The sequence below is a fragment of the Malania oleifera genome, chromosome 3, assembly GCF_029873635.1.
Source record: "Malania oleifera isolate guangnan ecotype guangnan chromosome 3, ASM2987363v1, whole genome shotgun sequence".
NCBI lineage: Eukaryota > Viridiplantae > Streptophyta > Magnoliopsida > Santalales > Ximeniaceae > Malania > Malania oleifera.
Window position 1 is genome coordinate 120,420,678 of NC_080419.1, and position 21,153 is coordinate 120,441,830.

The window sequence follows — 21,153 nt, forward strand, 5'->3', positions numbered from 1 at the left end:
ATGAAAATTACAGAGAATTGGAGGCCAAAAGATGATTAACACAAGAGCCGGAGCAAATATCATAGAGAGACCGAGAGATGAGAGTGAGAGAGTGAGAGATGGAAAGATTTTTTTAGAGAGGTTAAGAGAGAGAGATGAGAGTAATAGATAGTTAGAAATATAATAAAGTTGTTTGTTAAGAAGTAAATGAAATTTGAAAAAAAAGAATTAAATTGCATTTATTTTACATTTTAAAATACAATTTTATTTATTTGTTAGTTTGAAAGTCAATGTATGGGAAGAGAGTATAATAAATAATGTTAACATTATTTAATTAAAAAAAAATTTGGGGCCCTAAAAATATATTATTATATTAAAAAAATTTTGGGGGCTCCAAGCACCTCAATCGCTTAAAGGAAGAGCCGGCCCTGTCCGCACTCCACGTGACCTCACCTCTCTTCTGTAAAAGCTTTCTAGTAGATACCCTCTAAATATGACCACAACACAATAGTTATAGTTTTTTTTTTTTTAAATTTAATTTAAAAGAAAAACTTCATGAAGGCCTATTATGTTATATTAGTTGTATCCTGTGCAATGCATGGTAAAATTTTATATCACCTTTTTATTTTTAATAACAAAGACAACAATTTTTTTTTAAAAAAATTGAAATATTAAAAATTAAAATAAATAATTGGTGAATTTTTTTTTTGTGAAATTATAATAAAATTTGAAATATATAGTTCTCTCTATTAAAAATATATGTATTAAAACCAAAGTTTTGTTTGAATGGTAAACATTATTTATTTAGTTTTTTTTTTTTTAAATTATCAAAAATTATTAAGATTGGGGTTCAGGAGAATAGATAACCTATTATTTTTACCTTTATAATTTATAATTTGATTGAAGTCCTTGTTCATTTTCTGAAATTGATTTATGATATCTCCATTTTCACAACTACATTTTATCTAAGGTTACATGTTTAGTTGCCGAGATGATGAAGGTCTCTGTTTTGGCAATTCCTGTTTTCGAATTTCCTTTTATATTTGACACAGCTAATTTCATTTCTCCAAATTTATAGCATGTTATTTAAGAAACCTAATGATTGTATCAGCTTTGCTTTTAAGAAAAATAAGGGTCATTGGAAAATAATTTACCAGATTTTGTATAATGTCCTAAATTCCTAATAGTATTAGGTGCAGGGAATTAAAAAAAACCTAAATATTTCAAAATATAATCATGGTTTTGGTTCATTAATCTTATTCTGTAAATTTTAAGCAACCCATTTCCTTTCAGATGGGTACTTCAGTGGTTTTTATGATCTCTATATTTATGCATATAAGGGTTTTTGCTCATGTTAGGCATTAAATCCTAATTTGTTTAGGGTTCGTTTGGATTAAGGATTTTGGTTGGAGAAAGGAAAGGAAAATGAGAAGGAAACTCATTTGCAATTGTACTTTTTCTCTATGTCAAATACTATAAAAATGAAAATATGTTCTAATATGATTAAAAATTAAGAAAAGTTAAACATTAATAGTGTATAAAATCAATTTGTATTCATTAATTTTTCATTTTTTTTAAAATTTTTTTCTCACTTTTTTAACAACCAAATATGAAAAGTTAAATTTCTTTATATTTTTTCTTTCTTTTTCTCAAAATTTTCAAATTCCAAAGGGGGCCTTAAAGTTGTTTAGTCTTTACAGCATGGGAAGGTTACTTCTATCATACATACATATGGTTATGTGTGTGTTGATTAACTTATGAAAAATGCCTTCACATTCTTTTATCCACATAGTTTTCTGACTGAGAAATTCAACATTTGCAGGAAAACTCATGCAGTATTTTTGGGTTGGTGCAGAGGATTTTTTTTTTTTTTTAACTCAGAAGAATATCCTCTTGACTGTAAACCGAAATTCTAAAAATGATCATTTACATAAAAAATATAAACACTCAATGGAGTAATTCCAAATTCTGAAAACGATCCGTCACATACGACAAATCTACTTAACTCAAATGCCAAAGAATAAAGTTAGGACTACTTTCATTTCAGGGTTGAGTACAAGAAATGGTGAGATTTAAAGCCTCAACAATGCCACTATACATGTTGAATATAGACAACTTTGAATTACAATGAAAGGCAATGCTTTTTAAATGTACAAAATTAAACCAAGAGGTTGGCCCATTAACGCGACAAAATTCCTCAAATTACCAGAAAGCCTACTTTTTACTCGCAGGAAAAAGGGTTGATTAAAAGATTATATACATATTATGATTTGCTCATTTTTATTATGCTTGGATTATTTAGCACTGTGAGAAGAGAAGGACTCATTGATAAGGCAATTCTTACTTTGTGTTGTAACATTTAATTTTTCAAATTTGAAGATTTGTCTTTGAACAATTTGAGGCTAAGTGCACCTAACATTGCTCTGGAGTATTGGCGAGAAGCCATCTTCCAATCCATGCCAGCTTTCATCATTGCCTTGAACTCTTCGTAACTGATCCGACCATCCTGAAAGAAGAGATGCATTAGAAGAAAAGATGCAGAAAAGGGCCACTGAAATATTCTCCATTAATTTGCTCAGGTTTGTAGTATTACCTTATCAGAGTCAACATCCGATAGGATGTCTCGGAGCACCTGCTCGTAGTTGGAACCAAGATTGTCCTCTAACAAGGCTTCTTTCAGTTCTTCAAGCTCAATATATCCGTTCTTATCCTTGTCGAAGAAGCTGAAAGCTTTTGCAAGCTGCTCATCACTGCTAATTTTCTTCAAGTGTACAGACATTGTCACGAACTCTTCGCAGTTCAGTGTGCCATTTCCATCAATATCCGCCTTCGGAATAAAAAAAAAATAAAATTTTTAGATATAACAATGATGTATCATTTATAATTTAGTCCATGAGAAGCAACAATGTGCTTGAAAGCTACCTTGAAAGAAAAAATCAATAGAACAGTTTGGCCTGCAGAGGCAAAACAAAACTCTACATTCTTAATGTATATATTTTATGCCTTTTACAGCCAAACTTGGTCTCCATGAAGCAATTTATTAGCTAATATCTTAATGCATTGTGATAATAAAGAGGCTTGGGTCTTGCCCCACTTGGTGTGCACTCGTTTTTGAATAGTTCAACGTTTCTTATCAGAATAGAGTTCTGCTATAGAAATACAAGATTAACCAGAATGGGATCCCATAGAAATGTAAAAAAAGCTACCATCTCAGTCATGCATTATTTATTCAGAATCCATGCATAGGTTTACTTAATTTAAACCATGCATAGGTTTACTTAATTTAAACCAGTCCACTGTGCAGTTATCATAACATCCGAGGTACCCGATGTGAAAAAGGTATAGAAGCAAGGGTGGCTATAGGGAAATATCTCAAATGTATTAAAGTAGCCAGGGGAAGCGAATCTATAGGCCATGTAAAGTGTAAGGTGCTAAAGTTATTAACTCACGGCATCCATTAGCATCTGCACGTCAGGATCAGCGACAGGTTGCCCAAACATATGAAGACCATCTTTGAGCTCTTCAAAACTCAAAATCCCATTTTTGTCAGTGTCCATCATGTGAAACATTTGTTTAATCCCTGCGACTTGCTCAATTGGCAGGTTGTCTGCCACCACCTGAAAATTAAAATCCTGAATTGTTTAGAATGCTCAAAGTACATGAAGATTCTACTTATATTGCATCATTAACAGGAATAAATGGTTCAAGAACTTACTCTAAGAACTCTTTTCTTGAACTTATTCATCAACGTAAATTGCTTGATCCTTGTTCTGACATTTTCTCCAAGTGGAACATTAGGCACCTCGTTGGCCTTTTGTATCCAAGGATGTTCTTCATATAACATGCAAGAGAACAATAGATTCAATATCAAGGGGTCCACTTCTCTATATCTAACTTGGACATTAACAAAAATCACAAACTAATAAAAAGAACTAAAAACTACGAATATAATGACCAAGAAGCTTATTATAAATGTCGATCCACATTAAAACATTGAGGTGCAAGAGGTAAAAGCCAATGCATGCTTGAAAGAATTTAATGCCAAAATATTAGAATTATTCAAACACTTTGGAAGCAAACTCCAAATTTGTATTTCCATCATGACAGACTGCTAATTGTTGAACATGCAAGAGTTCCTTTGTTGTAGTTGTCCATGTTGGTTTCTATGCATTTTTATTGCCACCATGCTTGCCCTATGCTCAATTCTCCATTTATTTCAAAATGTTACTCTTTTTTTTCTGTTGACTGGTGTGACTCATGAAGCTAAATTAGTTTTATTTGTTGCTATTCTTTAGGAGCTGAATAAGTTTTATTTGTCACTATTCTTTAGGATTATAACCATTTCTTCATGCTGATTTTTAGGCAGATTTTTCTGCAATTCAGTTGTCAATATACTGTATAAATAGATAGTTTGTTGCTCAATAAAAATTAGTCTTCTGCAGTCTCTAAATCAGCTTCTCTCATTATCCTTAGTCTTTGGTTTTTTAAAATATCCAAAAAATTGGCATCAGAGCCATAGTCTTGAAGGACCGGTGAGATCGAGAGAGCTCAAACACAACCTATTCAGAATGAATTCAGAAAACTCATTCACTGCAATTGCACCTCCAGTGTTTGATGGAACAAATTATCAGATGTGGGCTGTTAGAATGGAAGCCTATCTTGATGCTAATGATCTATGGGAAGCTGCTGAACAAGTATATGAAGTTCCAGCCCTGCCAAACAATCCAACTCTTGCACAAATCAAAAATCAAAAGGAGATGAAGCAAAGAAAATCAAAAGCAAGAGCAACCTTGTTTGTAGCAGTCTCATCCACCATTTTTACCAGAATAATGAAACTGAAAACAGCCAAGGAAATTTGGGATTTTTCGAAGCAAGAATACGAAGGAAATGACAAGGTCAAAGGGATGCAAGTGCTGAATTTGATCCGAGAATTTGAGATGCAAAAGATGAAAGAATCAAAAACAGTCGAGGAGTATTCTGACAGACTTCTTGGCATTGTCAACAAGGTAAGACTCCTTGGTACTGATTTTTTTGATTCTAGAATTGTTCAAAAGGTCCTAGTCACAATTCTTGAAAAGTTTGAGGCTACAATTTCATCTTTGGAAAACTCAAAAGATCTGTCAAGAATTACCTTGGCAGAATTGTTGAATGCACTGCAAGCACAAGAACAAAGGAGGCATATGAGGCAAGAAGGATTTGTGGAGGGTGCTTTTCAAGCCAAATCAAAAACAACAATGGTGGCAAGAACAACAATGGTTGCAAAAAAAAAAAAAAAAAAAAAAAAAAAAAAAAGGGGAAAACAAAAAGCATGGAGGTTATGCAAGCAACAACAAAAATAGCCAAAACAACAACACTCAAGTCTTTCCACCTAGTTCCTACTGCAAAAAAACCAATCATCCACAAAATAAGTGTTGGTGGAGGCCAAATGTAAGATGTTACAAGTGTGGTCAGTTAGGACACATGGAAAGGATATGCAAGACTCAACAGCAACAAGGAGAAGCCAAGGTTGCTGAGGATCAACCTTAAGAGGAGCAGTTGTTTGTGGTGTCATGCTTTGCCACCAACAGCTCCACATAAAGCTGGCTTATAGATAGTGGTTGTACAAATCGCATGAATTATGATCGAGAGTTCTTCAGAGAGCTTCACAAGAATGCTATTTCTAAAGTTAGAATTGGAAACAGAGCACACATTGCAGTAAAAGGCAAAGGAACAGTAGCGATTGAAGGTCACACAGGTCTAAAATTAATTTATGATGTTTTATATGTTCCTGAAATTAATCAAAATCTTTTAAGTATTACTCAATTATTGGAGAAAGGCTATAGGTGTTATTTGAAGACAAAAACTGTGAGATTAAAGATACAAAAGGCATAGAGGTGTTCAAAGTTCAAATGAAGGGCAAAAGCTTTGCCTTGGATTTGATGAAAGAGGAGCAGGCTGCTCTGTACACAAAGAAGATAGCAATACAATGCTTTGGCACAAGAGATTGGGGAATTTCCATCATGCCGCTCTACTTTTCATGAAGAAGAACAATCTGGTGAAAGACTTGCCTGAATTAGAGGAGGAGTCTCCAAAATGTATTGCCTGTCAGTATGGGAAGCAAACTAGGCTTTTTTTTCAACAAAGCAAGGCTTGGAAGGCTACATAGAGGCTGCAATTAATACACATAGATGTGGGAGGACCAATGAAAACACCATCATTGAATGGCAGTAAGTATTATATTGCTTTCATTGATGATTACTTAAGAATGTGCTGGATTTATTTTATGAAGCTTAAATCTGAGGTTGCTGACATCTTCGGGAAGTTTAAAGCTTGGGTTAAAACTCAAAGTGGATGCAAAATGCAGGTGATTAGGTCTAATAATGGAACTGAATATACTGCTGAAAAATTTAACAAGTTTTGTGAAGATGTAGGCATCGAACATCAGTTGACAGCACCTTACACTCCTCAATGGAATGGTGTTGTGGAGAGGAAAAATCGGACAATTATGGAGATGACAAGGTGCTTGCTTCATGACAAAGGGCTGCCAAAGAAATTTTGGGCCGAGGCTATAAATACAATAGTTTTTCTACTAAACAGATTGCCAACAAAAGCTTTGTTGGAAAAGATTCCATTTGAAGCGTGGTATGGCTATAAACCAAAGTTGCTTAATCTAAAGACATTTGGTTGCCTATGTTTCTTTTACATCCCTCAAGTTAAGAGAGACAAATTGAACAAATAAGCAGAATCTGGGATTTTTATAGGCTATAGCTCAATTTCAAAGGCCTACAGGATCTATATACCACAAAGTAACGAAGTAATTGTCAACAGGGATGTTCAATTCCTTAGAGTTAAATAACTAGAGTTGGGAGAATGACAAGAAGCTTGAGGTTCAGGAGGAGAATGATGATATGGATGATGAACCTGTTAGAGGAACCAGATCACTCTCTAACATTTATTGGAGGTGTAATGTTGTTGTAATGGAGCCTATAGGGTATAAAGAAGCTGCAACTGATTAGAGGTGGGTAGCTGCAATGAAGGAGGAGCTAAAGATGATTGAAAAGAACCAGACATGAGAGTTGGTAGACAAACCTAAACATAAGAAAGCTATAGGAGTCAAGTGGGTTTACAAGACCAAGCTCAATCCTGATGGTATTGTAAACATGTACAAGGCAAGACTTGTTGTCAAGGGATATGCCCAGATGTTTATGTTAGCACTGGAGGAGTCCAAAGGTGTGCTTCATACACATGGGTGAGCACCAACTTGACCCAAAAGCTTAAGCCTATTGGCTCTTGGGCTACACCATGTATATAAGCACCCATCAAATACTCACTTTTTCCAATGTGGGATGAACTTCACAAGTGGAATTCTCAACAATCTCCCCCTCACTTGTGAGTTCCAACTGCTCCCACTTGAATGGAAGATCCACCATATGTGAGTTCCAACTACTTTCCCTTGAATGGAAGCCATCTTCTCCCTCATGGGACAAATTCTCCAATAGTTTGCTCAAGTGGTCCATCTTACGTGTCTCGGATTGTATTCCAAATGGCGCCTCCAAACCAATCCTACCTCCCACGTCTTGACCCAATTTGGATCCATCTTGGCAACTTAAATGATCCTTCTTAGCCTCGATCACACACTCCCACACCTAGAGTTATGAACCATCGACTCTAATACCACTTGTTAAAACCGGAGGAGTCCAAAGGTGTGCTTGATACACATTGGTGAGCACCAACTTGACCCAAAAGCTTAAGCCTATTGGGTCTTGGGCTAGACCATGTATATAAGCACCCATCAAATACTCACTTTTTCCAATGTGGCGCAAACTTCACAAGTGGAATTCTCAACAGTTTGGAGTAGATTTTTCTGAAATTTTTGCCCCAGTTGCCAGGTTGGATACCATAAGGATGTTGCTGGCTCTTGCTGCACAAAAAGGCTGGGTTATACACCAAATGGATGTTAAGTCAGCTTTTTTGAATGGAAACTTGGAGGAAGAAATCTTTGTGGAACAACAAGAAGGCACACAATTATTTGTGGACAACCAACCTGCAATTTTAATTGCTAATAATCTAGTGTTCCATGACAAAACAAAACACTTCAAAATAAAATTTTATCTTCAAAGAGAGGTACAAAGGGAAGGAGAAGTGCAACTGATCTACTGCAAAATAGAAAATCAAAGTGCTAACATCCTAACAAAGGAACTTCCGAAGATTAGATATGAATTCTTGAGGCAGAAGCTTGGTGTACGCAGCTCCAGAGTCAAGGAGGAGTGTTGACTAGTGTGACTCATGAAGTTGAATTAATTTTATTTGTTGCTATTCTTTAGGAGCTGAATTAGTTTTATTTGTTGCTATTCTTTAGGAGCAGAAAAAGTTTTATTTGTTGCTATTCTTTAGGATTATAGCCATTTCTTCATGCTGATTTTTAGGCAGATTTTTTCTGCAATTCAGTTGTCGATAGTTTGTTGCTCAATAAAAATTAGCCTTCTGCAGTCAATAAATTAACTACTCTCATTATGCTTAGTCTTTGGTTTTTTAAAATATCCAACACTTTCTCTCTCTTCTTATTCTTCCTCTTATGCTCTTCCTCACATGTTATTTTTCTTATTTTTTTTTTAAATTTTTTTCTTGAATTTTGGCCATCCATTGTTTGTGCAAAGATGTATTTCCAATGTTAGCACTCTTTACACAGGGTGTTTCAAAGATCACCAAGCATCCATCACTTTTATCTATCAAAGAATTATTAGCCAGTTCAATCTAGCAGTGTTAGGAGTTGCATCTAAAACTTGTTTCATGGGTAGCAATGACCTATAATTATATATGGCAATAACAACAGTTTAATTTTTTTTTGTTGTGGGATAATTTAGTGTAAGCGAAATTCAATTCAATATTTCTTGTTATTATGTACATCCCAATCTTACATTATATAATACAATCAACTATTCTAAACAAGGAAATAATCGCCCTATAGAATAATATATAATTTTCTACATTTACCCACTTTCCTTATTTACTCATTATTCACAAAGATACTTGGGATTTTAACACTCCCCCTCAAGTTGGATCATAGATATTAATCATCTCCAACTTACTAATGAGATCATCAAAGTTCTATCGTGCCAACCCTTTAGTAAAGATATCTGCAGTTTGTTCCTTGGTAGGCACATAAGTCATAAAGATAGTTCCTTCTTCAACTTTCTCTTTGATAAAATGTCGGTCCACTTCCACATGTTTAGTCCTGTCATGTTGAACTGGATTGAGAGAGATATTGATGGCTGCTTTGTTGTCACATTAGAGTTTGATAGGAAATTTCATCGAGTCCTGTAGTTCATCCAAGAGTTTTCATAACCACAGCCCTTCACATATTCCTTTAGCAACTGCCCTAAACTCAGCTTAGGCACTACTATGAGCCACTACATTCTGTTTTTTGCTTCTCCAAGTTACTAGATTTCCCCAGGTGAATGTGCAATTACCCGTGGTGGACCTTCTATCTTCCATTGATCCTGCCCAATCTGCATCTATAAAGGTCTCTACTTCCTTGCTTTCACATTTCTTGAAGAAGAGTCCTTTGCCCAAGGAGCCCTTAAGATATTGATGGATCTTGTACACAACATCTAAATGAGCTTCTTTTGGTGAATGCATGTGTTGGCTTACCACACTAACCGCAAATGCAATATCTGGTCTAGTATGTGATAAGTAGATTAGCTTACCAACCAATCTCTGATACCTCTCCTTTTCAACTGGTATTCCACAGTCTTCGATCCTCTTTACTGCTTCAATCAGGGTTTCACTAGGTTTGCATCCAAGCATGCCAATTTCAATTAGGAGATCAGTGATATACTTTCGCTGAGAGACACTAATATCCTTTTTCGTTCTAGCAACTTCCATGCCCAAGAAGAACCACATTTGTCTCAAGTCTTTAACTTCAAATTTAGTAGCTAGAACTTTCTTCAATCTTTCCATCTCTACTCTATCATCCCCAGTTAAGATTATATCGTCAACATACCCTATTAGAATTGTTCTCTTACCCCTTTCAGACTATTGGAAGAACAAGGTGTGATCAGATTGCCCTTGTCAATATCCTTGGTTCTTTATTACTTTTGCAAATCTGTCAAACCATACTCCAGGAGATTGTTTGAGTCCATCAAGGACTTCTTGAGTTTACACACTTTGTTTCCTTCACCTTTCTTACTGAAGCCTAGTGGTATTGTCATGTAGACGTTTTCTTCTAACTTGCCATTTAGAAATGCAATCTGAATGTCAAGTTGTTGTAGTGACCAATCTAAGTTGGCTGCCAAGGACAAGAGGACTCGAACTGTATTCAAGTTTGCCACTGGTGCAAATGTCTCCGTAAAGTCAATGTCGTAAGTCTATGTAAATCCTTTTGCAACGAGTCGAGTTTTATATCGTTCGACTATCCCATCAGATTTATATTTCACTGTGAAGACCCATTTACAACCAACTGACTTCTTCCCTCTCGGCAAATTCATTACATTCCAAGTTCCATTTTTCTCCGGGGCCCACATTTCCTCCATGATAGCCTCTCGCCATTTAGGTATTTCAGAGCTTCCTAAATATTCTTTGGAATTCTCATCCTATCAAGGTTATAGGCAAAAGCGCGATATCCTGTAGACAAGCTTTTATAAGACATGTATTTAGACCAGGGATATTGAGTACATGACCTGGTTTATTTTCTGACTGCAATAGGTAAATTGATGCCATCAGGTACAGGATTATCAGAAGAGAACTCATGACTATCTATTACCAAATCGAGATTGGGCGTGGACTTATGGTTGTTCGGAGCCATCACTAGTTCCAACGCTTTTGGCATGGTTTTAAATAAAGGCCACGACCATTACGTAACGCCGTTACGTAACGGTTTTTTCGGTTACCGATACTGTTACACACTGTGAAATCGATGGGAAGAAAAATCACAGCCGTAGCGGCCATTACAGACCGCGACCGTTATGTAAAGGCTGCTATGGCCGTTACGTAACCGCTACAGGATTGTTACACCAAAAAAATATTTTATTTTTTAGTTTTTCTTCTCACTTTTTCTCTCTCTTTCATATGTCATTCTCAATATACCAAGTGACAAGAGGGGGAAAAGATTATGATAAGGATGACAATGATACAAAATTTACTATTTCTTTAAATACTCACAATAGATGCATTAATTAACAATTTCAAAATACTAACTTGTTTGGAAAATATTTTTTTTTTGATAATATTAGTAATGTGATATTTATGTTCTTTATTTTTCAACTTCAACCTTCTTTCTTTTCTAGCTATTTTATATTTATATTATTCGTATGTCTTATGTGTCTAATAGATTAATGGAGTGTATAATGTATTTTGTTTTATTAATTAATTACACATAAGAATTTATCGCAAATAAGAACAATGCGAAGTATAAATACGCGCGCGCACACACACACACACACGTGTAATTTTCTATCAATGGTGGTTTAAAATAAATGAAAACTTGTTGCCCTTACCAAATGACTTAGTTACTCAAACTAAAGGATCCAAAATATACTAAATTCTTTCTAAGAATGGCTAAAAGCTTAAAACATTAAAGTATGCTAATATGCACAAGGTTGTGTGTGCTTCGAAAAAATTCACGGCCATTACACCCGCTTCCCCTTATGTAACATCCGCTACTCCCGCTACCCATTACACCCATTACGTTACGTTACGCTATCCGCTACCGCGATTAAAAACTATGGCTTTTGGTGCCTCAAGTATGAGAATCTCCCTGTTCTTTGTGTTTGGCTTTCTTGAGTAAACAAGTATGTTTATGTTGATTTGCTTTCTTGCATCTCCCCCTGAGGTTAAGTGCTCTTTTGTGTTTGACAGGTCATGAAGTGATGCAATGGGAGGCTCAATAGATGGGTTAGGGAATAAGGCAATGGGAGACTCAATAGATGGCACAGATTCAGTAGTAAAAAAGTTAAAGAACAGATCTTCACTCCATTTCTCCCCCTAAAGAGAGGTCTTTAGGGAATAAGGAGTGGTTTCAAAGAATGTGACATCAAGGCTAACAAACATCCTTTTTGAGACAAGGTCATAGCATTTGTAGCCTTTCTAAGTAGGGGAGTAACCAATGAAGACACATTTAACAGCACGAGGATCCAATTTATCCCGATGGTGAGCATGAACATGAACAAATGTAGTACAACTAAAGATTTTTAGTGGACAACTAGAGGGGAGTCGAGAGGTAGGGAAATGTTCCTAGAATTTCTAGAGAGGAGTGGCAAAGGAAAGTACTCGACTTGGCATTCGATTGATAAGATGTGCAGTTGTTAAGATGGCATCTCCCCAAAAATAGTTTTTTATGTTTGTAGTGAACATTAATGCCCGAACTACTTCAAATATATGTCTGTTTTTTCGTTTAGCAACCCCATTTTGTTGAGGGGTATCCACACAAGAACTCTGATGAACAATCCCATTTTCTTGAAGATAAGTTTCCAGAATATCATTAAAATATTCTGTACCATTATCAGTACGTAAAATTTGAATGTGAGTCTGGAATTGTGTTTGAATCATGGAATGAAAACTGACAAAAATGGAACGGACTTCAGTTTTATCTTTCAACAAGTAAACCCAACAAAGACGAGTGTGGTCATCAATAAAAGTAACAAACCATTTCGTATGGGTGCGATTGAGGGATCTTGAGGGTCCCCTCAAATCACTGTGAATCATAGTAAATAGACAGGATGGTTTGTATATGGATGTTGGGAAAGAAGCACGCCGGTGTTTTGCAAGCTCACGCACTTCACATTGAAATTCAGAAGACATTTTATTTGAACAGATAGACGGAAACAAATGTTTTAAATATTGAAAATTTGGGTGACTCATCCTAGAATGCCATAACAAAAGTTCTCTATCTCTAGAAATAGATGCAGAATCACAAATTGTAGTATTGAATTGTTCACTCAAGCTTGCCTCCTCAAAGTAGTAGAGTCCCCCATACACCTTAGCAGTGCCAATCGTCTTACCCGATGATAGGTCCTGAAAAACACAATGAGATGAAACACATTTAGCAGAGCAATTTGAGTATTTTGTTAACTGGCTAATGGATAACAAGTTGCAAGATAACTTGGGAACATGTAGGACAAGTTTTAAAGTTATAGAGTCAGATATGCGAATACTTCCTTTATCGGCAACTGGTGAGAGAGAAACATCTGCAATTTTGACTCAGATTTCCAGCATATGGTGAATAAGATGAAAAATATTGATAAGAACTAGTCATATGATCAGATGCACCTGAGTAAATTATCCATGGTGATTTGTAACAGGATATAGTATTTAAGGCTGATAAATAATTACCTCGGCGAGCCAGAGAACTAGTGGAAGACTAACTCGATGTTTGAATTGAGGTAATCATTTTATATAGTTGATCCAACTACTGAGGGCTAAATACACTAGTTGGAGTGGGATTATTGGTTTTTTCACATTGTGATTTTTCAGTTGAACTGTCAGTGGTAGTTTGATACCCACAATTTTTTTTATATTGTCTCAGCTTCCAATTTGCAGCCTTTCCATGAATCTCCCAGCAGGTATCTTTTGAATGACTTGGCTTTCGACAGTGCTCGCACCATAATTTACCTTCTTGTGATCTTTGCCCAAATCCTGCAGGGCTTTTTGAAGTTAGGGCCGAGACGTTAGGCCCATTCGAATTTAGGGCTGGTATTTCAGGCCCAAAATGATCCGTTTGTGGCCTCAGCATCATGTGTCATTGGCTCTCCTCCCTACTTACTTCGGCAAACACCTCTCGGGTTGATGGGAGAGGTCGTCGGCCAAGAATTCTTCCCCACACGTCGTCTAGATCTTGGTTGAGGTTGGCCAAGAACTCAAAGACCCGTTTGTTTTCGAGTCATTTTTTTGTATCGTGCGCTGTCGCTAGAGCACTCCCATTCTTCTTTGATGCTCAAATCGAGCTCCTGCGAGAGATGAGTCATCTCCATGAAATACTCAGTAATGCCTCTCTCACCTTGCCTCATCTGCCACAATCGGGTCTTGATCTTGAAGATTTGTGAGTAACTTTTAACATCGGAATATGTCTCACGAACGGCGTCCCGGATGTCCTTCTCCATTGGCAAGAACAAGTAGATTTTCCCGATTGACGGCTGCATCGAGTTGACAAGCCAAGCGATGACCATGGAGTTTTTGGACCTCCATTTTTGCAAGGCTACAACGGCGGTAGAGTTTGGTTTCCTCCGTTCGCCGATAAGATAACCTAACCTCCCTTTTCCTTCAATTACCAATTTTATGGATTGAGCCCACTCACGAAAATTTTTTCCGTTTAATTTCTTCACTGAGAGTGGAAATTTTGTGTTGTCTAGCCCATTCGAACCCCCAATGGATGTGGCCTCTGAGTCACCGACGATATTTTCAGAAGAGGTCAACCCTCTGCTGTTGATGGTGCCGCTGGTCATAGTAAGCTAAGGTTGAGAAACTCTAGCTCTGATACCATGTGAGCAAAATTCAATTCAATATTTCTTGTTATTATGTACATCCCAATCTTACATTATATAATACAATAAACTATTCTAAACAAGGAAATAATCTCCCTACAGAATAATATATAATCTTTTACATTTACCCACTTTCCTAATTTAATCATTATTCACAAAGATGCTTGGGATTTTAACATTTAGCTTACCAGAATTTGTCATTTATCTGAGTGATATGTGTTTTACCCGACCAATTTTATCAAGCTGGTTTGACGTGATAGGTGTTTCTATGTCACATACTGCTACATATCTAAATAGAATTATGCATTGTCTCCTTTGAATTTATATAGATTCTCGCCCAACTTAGCTTTTATATGTTATCTCATCAATCAAAAGGCTTTTGTACTCAATAACGAATACCTACCAAGGACTTCCTCAGCTTTAAGCCTGCTGAAGGGATTAGGATCTAGCATTCTTATCACAAGATTCTTTGCATCTTTAGAAACTTTCGGCCAAGGATCCCTCTCAAAATCTACGACAGAACGAACAATTGCATGTGCAATTCCCTCTTCAGTTTCTGCACCAGGTAGAGCAAAACCTAGTATTAAAATCTAGTTTACAAAAGTTTATACAATCACATAAACTAGAAGTATTATACTTCATGATATCTCAGCGAAATCTAATTGAAAGGACAAATCTCCCACGGTTCATTAGTTCATTTTGCATGTGGGTTCCCATTACATTTGAAAAAGAAAAAGAAAAAGAAAAAGAAAAAGAAAGGAGTCCAAGGAGTATATAGTTAAAGAAATGATTTTACCTGCCCAAAAAGGTGGAACTCCACACAATAAGATATAAAGGATAACGCCTGCACTCCATACATCTACTTCTGGTCCGTAATTGCGTCTCAGGACTTCTGGGGCCATGTAATATGGGCTTCCAACGATTTCGCTGAAACGCTCACCTATCACCATTTAACAAAAACCATTTTTTATCTACAGAAATGCACGTAATCAAAACAAAGAAGAACTGCTCAACCTAAGTCGTAAGCCATTAGATGAGGGCCTAATGATGTGTTTTATTATCCAATGTACAAAGTTCAAGTAAAAATTCATACAAGGAGCAAGAAGCCAAATGAAACATACCGGGCTCAAAGAACATGGAGAGGCCAAAATCAATCGCTTTTAGTGGAGAAGTCTCACTTGTATTTGCAAACAAGAAGTTCTCAGGTTTTAGGTCTCGGTGCATTACCCCGTGTGTATGACACAGCTGCAACAAGTAAAATTCGATTAAAATAAAAGTAAAATGTTAAAGAAATAGCCCCCACCAAAAATTGTGTGACATTAAAAATAATGATTTCCATTCGAAGTTAATAAATTTTGATAACATAAAGGGAAGCAAGTAACCACTAAAACCAGAGACAAAATGAAAAGAGAACAGGAGGTCTAATTACAGTTCCGAAGAGATAATGACATGTAATCAAGATTGCATTCATTTTTGAGTCTAGTCTTCCTAAGAATTGCAATAACTCTGTTTCGATGGATGAACTATGCAATGATATAAGCAACTTGGGAAATTGAATCTCGATTTTAATATTTTAATCAAAATGAAGAGATTGAAGAACGATCATTACTTCTTTCTATAATCTATGCTACAGGTTGATATTCTTCTCCCTTGTTTAAGCACATGTACATTATTGGAATGCTAATTTCAAAACTATACCTCCATGGAATCCCATTTCTCTTTTGAATGTGATGTAGGTAAACCCCAATAAAACAGGGGGCAGGTGGGGTTGAAGGGATATTGTTTTTGTATCAGCTTGATCCCTTAGAGATACTTTTACAGATTTTATTTGCCAAGTAACTCGTTTTCTTATCACCTTCAAGAGTAATGTTCCACAACCCTAGATGATTGCTAATCATTTACTAATTTCAGGGAATTCATTTCTTCATCACTTTTCAACATTGTGCCTATTAAAAATGAAAAAAAAAACATGAAATTCCTGCAGTGGGAATCAAAAGAGAGAGCCAAGCAAAAAATAAAAAATAAAATAAAAGAATGAAATACTTAGCAAATGATCAGGATTCAAGTCTTAGATGCTATGACTTTCTATTTGAGATAATATCTTGGTATTTAAGTAGAGAAGTGTAACGGGGCGGGCTCATTATCCCGGCGGATCAGTTGAGTGTCCAAGGGGTCTCGGAGACCATTATTTCAAAAAAGAAAAAAAAGAAAAAAAAAAAGGAATGAAATACTTAGAAAATGAACCACTCTAAATTTTCATTTGCATTAACACTAGTCCTGTCAATCATATTGTCAAATAGCTTGCAGGCACATCTTCTTAAGGAATTTTGCCAATTCAAAACAAACAAACAAACAAACAAACAAACAAAAGGGCAAGAGGATATCAACAACATTACCTGAACGACCTTTACAATGGTCTTCGTGACGAGGGCAGCAGCACGCTCGGTGTAATGCCCTTTGGCAACGATCCGATCGAAGAGCTCGCCACCCTCGCAAAGCTCCATTACCAAATGAACAGCCTCCTTATCCTCATAAGCCTCTCTGAAACTCACAATGTTGGGGTGACGGGGCAAGTGCCTCATGATATCCACCTCCCTCCTCACATCATCCACGTCGATCTCCGTCCTCAGCTTGCTCTTCGCAATCGACTTGCACGCCAGCGTCTCCCCTGTTTTGAGGTCGAAGCACAGGTGGGTCACCCCGAACTCCCCCCGTCCGAGCTCCTTCCCGAACCGGTATCGGCCGTAGATGTCATCCCCCCTCGGGTTGTTGATGACGGAGACCGGGGGAAGGAAGGAAACCGATTTCCGGGGCAGTTCGGGCGGGGCCTTGGCATCCTTGTGGGGAAGCCGAGGCCTGTCCGGGGAGGGGTTGGAAGAGAGGCAGCCTCCCATGGGAATAGGGTTAATCAAAGTTGTCCCATGGGAGAGCTGAAGGATTGAAGATGAAGATGGAGGAAGGGGGAGGGAGTTGTGGGACAACAAATCAGAAGGGGAAAGTTAATTTGGAAGTTTTTGAAAAGTAGTTAATTTAGTTGTAGTTTAGGCGTGCCCCCTGTTTTGTAGGATCCGTTGGCAGGCCGCGTTTGTATAGAGCGTTGGTTCTGGAAATAAATTTTCTCATAATTCAGAAAAATATTGGAAAAGAAAAAAAATATATTAAGAAATCCACATTTCCATATTTGATTATTAAAGAAAATAAAAAATAAAAAATATATCAAATTTATAAACGAAATTTTGATTTTACACATTATTAATATTTAGTTTTTCCAAATTTTTAGTCACGTTAAAATAAATTTTTATTTTTGAATAGAAAATGAAAATATAAGGGAAAAATGATTTTTCTTTTTATTTTCCTTTCCTTTCATTTTCCCTAGTAAAATCCAAGATCCAAACAAACCCAACAATTGGGATTTTGAAATTGTGATTTAAATTTTTTTTGAAAACTTAGGGTAAATACAATAAAATTTTTTAAAGATATAAAATTTTTATGTTTCTAAGCATATCTCAATTATAAAAATTCCTCCTTTGTACAAAATAATCTAAAAGTTAGAGCCAATCATTTTAGTTTACTAAAATAGAAATGACTATATTGAAATTTTCATCATGCTCATTCTTTTTATTTTTATTTTTAAATCTCAAACGAGGCCTTATTCCAATGGCTCGACACAAGAGAGTTATGCATTTTCCAAAACTCCTCCCCATTCTTTTCAAGTTGTTTTAAGTTAACATTGAAGGTTCATGGAATTTGAATTACATAATAGAAAGTAACGCATCTTCCATTTATATATTTTGTGATTTTTATCCATGAAATATTTAATATCAATCTGATTGAATCTTCATTTGTTGAATGTCCTTACATTTAAAATTAAAATATGATTGTAATGTTTACAAGCTTTCTATTTAAGATTATGACTTTAAAAACATAAAATGTGAAAGAAAGATGATTTCGAAAGCTATAAAACTTCTCACTTAAAAAACATTCGGATTGATAACAAGAATTCATATTCAGTAGTAGCTCGAGTTTTAATTTTCAAAAAAAGAAAAAAAAACTGCAATAAAAAATTTTGCAAATGGGAAACTTCTGTCATGTATTTGGCATGCATTCCAATGAATTAAAGTAAAAGAAAAACACAATAAACAAACAAGAACCTTTTGAATTTCCCATTTTTATTTTTTTTTGAGAAAGGAGTGTTTCTGCCTTTAGAATCTTATAGTAAATTTTGATTATAGAGTATAAAAAAAAATGCACCAAATGAGCTTTAAATAGGTTACATATGAATTTTTTTTTTTGAAATTTTGAAATCTGATTAGGCGCATGAGATTTATCACATAGTAATTACGAACACAAAATCAAATACTCTTCTTTTTCAATTCTCGCTAAGTCGTAAGGTGAGACATTCATTTAAATATAAAGTTATCATTTGGAATGTATTAAAAGAAAAAGGTTTTTTTTTTTTTTTTTGCAATAAGTATTTAAAATTAGTAGTTAGAAATTCTCAGTAATACACTTTTTGAAAGAGGCAACAAATATTTTGTCTGGAAAAAAAGAAATAAAATTTTTTTTATTGTATTTTATTTTAAATATATCAAATATTATTAAGGACCAAAGATTAAGGAAGTTAAAGATTAATGATGTGTAAATTAGTTTTTGGTTAATTTATTTATTGTGTGTGTATATATATATACATATTATTTTCACATCTTTTTTATAGCCAATGGAAAACTTCTTTTTCTAATATTTTCCGAACTTTAATGAATCTTAGTGATTTTGGGGGTTGAGGGGCAAGAAGTGAAGAACTCTTCTATCATACACATTTCCATTTAATGTTCTTGCCAATTCCACTAGGATAGAATTTGGCAATGAGTTTAAAAAGGCTTCGAGCAGTTTGAGATAGGCTAATCATCAGACTGTTCTAAAATAGATTTATCATCGAAGAAAGGAATAATTGAATCTTGTTTCGAGAGCACGTCATTTGATAATAAGGGGCATAGAGTTTCTAAGTGAAAAAAAGAAGAAGAAAAAAGCATGACTTTCTATTTTATATTCTCTTTGTCAACAAGGCAAGTTTGTTAACCAACTAGAAATTCCTTAAGAACAGGAGAGTTAGACCAAAAGCAAACAAGTCAACAACAAGTTTTACCATGCTCAAACTCAATTTTTAAAATTTTAACCAAGATCAAACTCAAGCTCGGGCCGAACTCCAGTACTAAATATACTCGCTTAACTTGCAAATGAATGAGTTGAATGAGTCCATACTAAGTTGAACTATATATTGAGTTGCTTAAAGATCAACAACTTGATTATTTTGGAACCTTTTGTAATGATAGGTAAGAGGGTTTAGATTTTTGTCACACAAAATTGAAAATTAAACAAAGTACTCATGCCCAATTGATAGATCTTACTTTTAGGTTAAATAGGCCCAATAAATCCAAGTTTAATTCGATTATATATATATATATATATATATATACATATGTTGTTGACTTTTTGAGTCTGATCCTTATTTTGATGTTGACAAAACACGCGTATCTTATGTGTGTATTCAATTTGTGAACATGCTTATAATTCAACACACACATAAGGGAAAGGGAAATGAAAGCCAATGAGGAACTTAAAGATCATTTCGTGGCGTATTCCATAGAGAATTCAAGAGCAAAGAAAGGAAGACATGTTTCTATTTGTAAATGCATTTAGATTTGGTTTGTAATAACGCATGTTTTATATGATATGATGCTAAGTTCAAACATGATCATAGACAGACCTTAGGGCACCTAATATTTCATGATAGACTATTTTCTAAAATGATAAAATCTTACAAAGGTTTTTAAATGGTCTTGAGGTCAAAAAGTGGGCTAAATAGAGCCCGGTCAACCGACCACATTAGTGCTTTACAGCCCTAGTCGACTAGCTTGGTCAAATTGATCAGAATTGAATAGCCTAGTCGACCGGCCTTGGTTCAGTCTAAGTGTCCCAGCTGATCGGCCATGCCCCAACCGACCGGCTATTATCAAAGCATATGTTGGAATTGTTGTATTCCCAAGAGGTGGGGTGAATTGGAAATTTAAACTTTTTCCTCCTAGATTTATCCAAATCAGCAGTATTACACAACCTAGGGTCTGTCTATGCAATTATGAACCCAATCATTCACAATAATAAATTATAAACATTCAAGTGCTGAAATTTAAATTGTGAAAATTAAAAGCAGGCACAAGAAATATTATCGGGGTTTGGTCAATACTCCCTACATCCCCGCCTCAGCTCGCAAGCTCGAGGATTACCACTATTGCTCACTTAACGGGTGGAGCGGTACCGTTTACAATTAGGTCAAATTACCAAGGCCGACCTTAATCTTTACAAGTTCTCCTTATAGGGCGGAGAAGGCCCTAGGTCAAATTCATAGGACTGACCCCAACCTTACAAACTCTCCTTGCGGCGTGGAGAAAACCCTAACAACTGATCCTTACGAGTTAGATCAATACCCCCTTAGTACAATGTCTCTACAATGTCTTACCAAGTCTCTATATACAACTCTCTTTGAACACAAGAATGTGTGACCATAGTACCAAGCTTGCCTTGGTTAGGCAACCTAGGTTGGGACTTGTTCATTAATTTGTTCATTTATTTACTTGGAAGTTAGATCATTGTGGTTGTTGATTTTTCTTCTTAGGAGGAAAGTATAAGTTTACTTTGATGTTATTGTAATGAGAAGAAAGTA

At 35.6% G+C, this 21,153-nt stretch overlaps 1 protein-coding gene across 1 annotated transcript; it reads right to left on the reverse strand.

Annotated features, from left to right (window-relative positions):
* Positions 1 to 2,316: 2,316 nt before the first annotated feature.
* On the reverse strand, positions 2,317 to 17,471 carry LOC131150814 (calcium-dependent protein kinase 24). The gene is made up of 8 exons (XM_058101792.1): positions 16,832 to 17,471; positions 15,557 to 15,680; positions 15,232 to 15,375; positions 14,839 to 14,991; positions 3,695 to 3,810; positions 3,429 to 3,596; positions 2,573 to 2,806; positions 2,317 to 2,485 (listed from the first exon to the last, which is right to left on the reverse strand). Exons 1-8 carry the CDS (start codon positions 17,327 to 17,329, stop codon positions 2,339 to 2,341), a joined length of 1,584 nt encoding a protein of 527 aa, XP_057957775.1. The 5' UTR covers positions 17,330 to 17,471; the 3' UTR covers positions 2,317 to 2,338.
* Between the last annotated feature and the right edge of the window lie 3,682 nt (positions 17,472 to 21,153).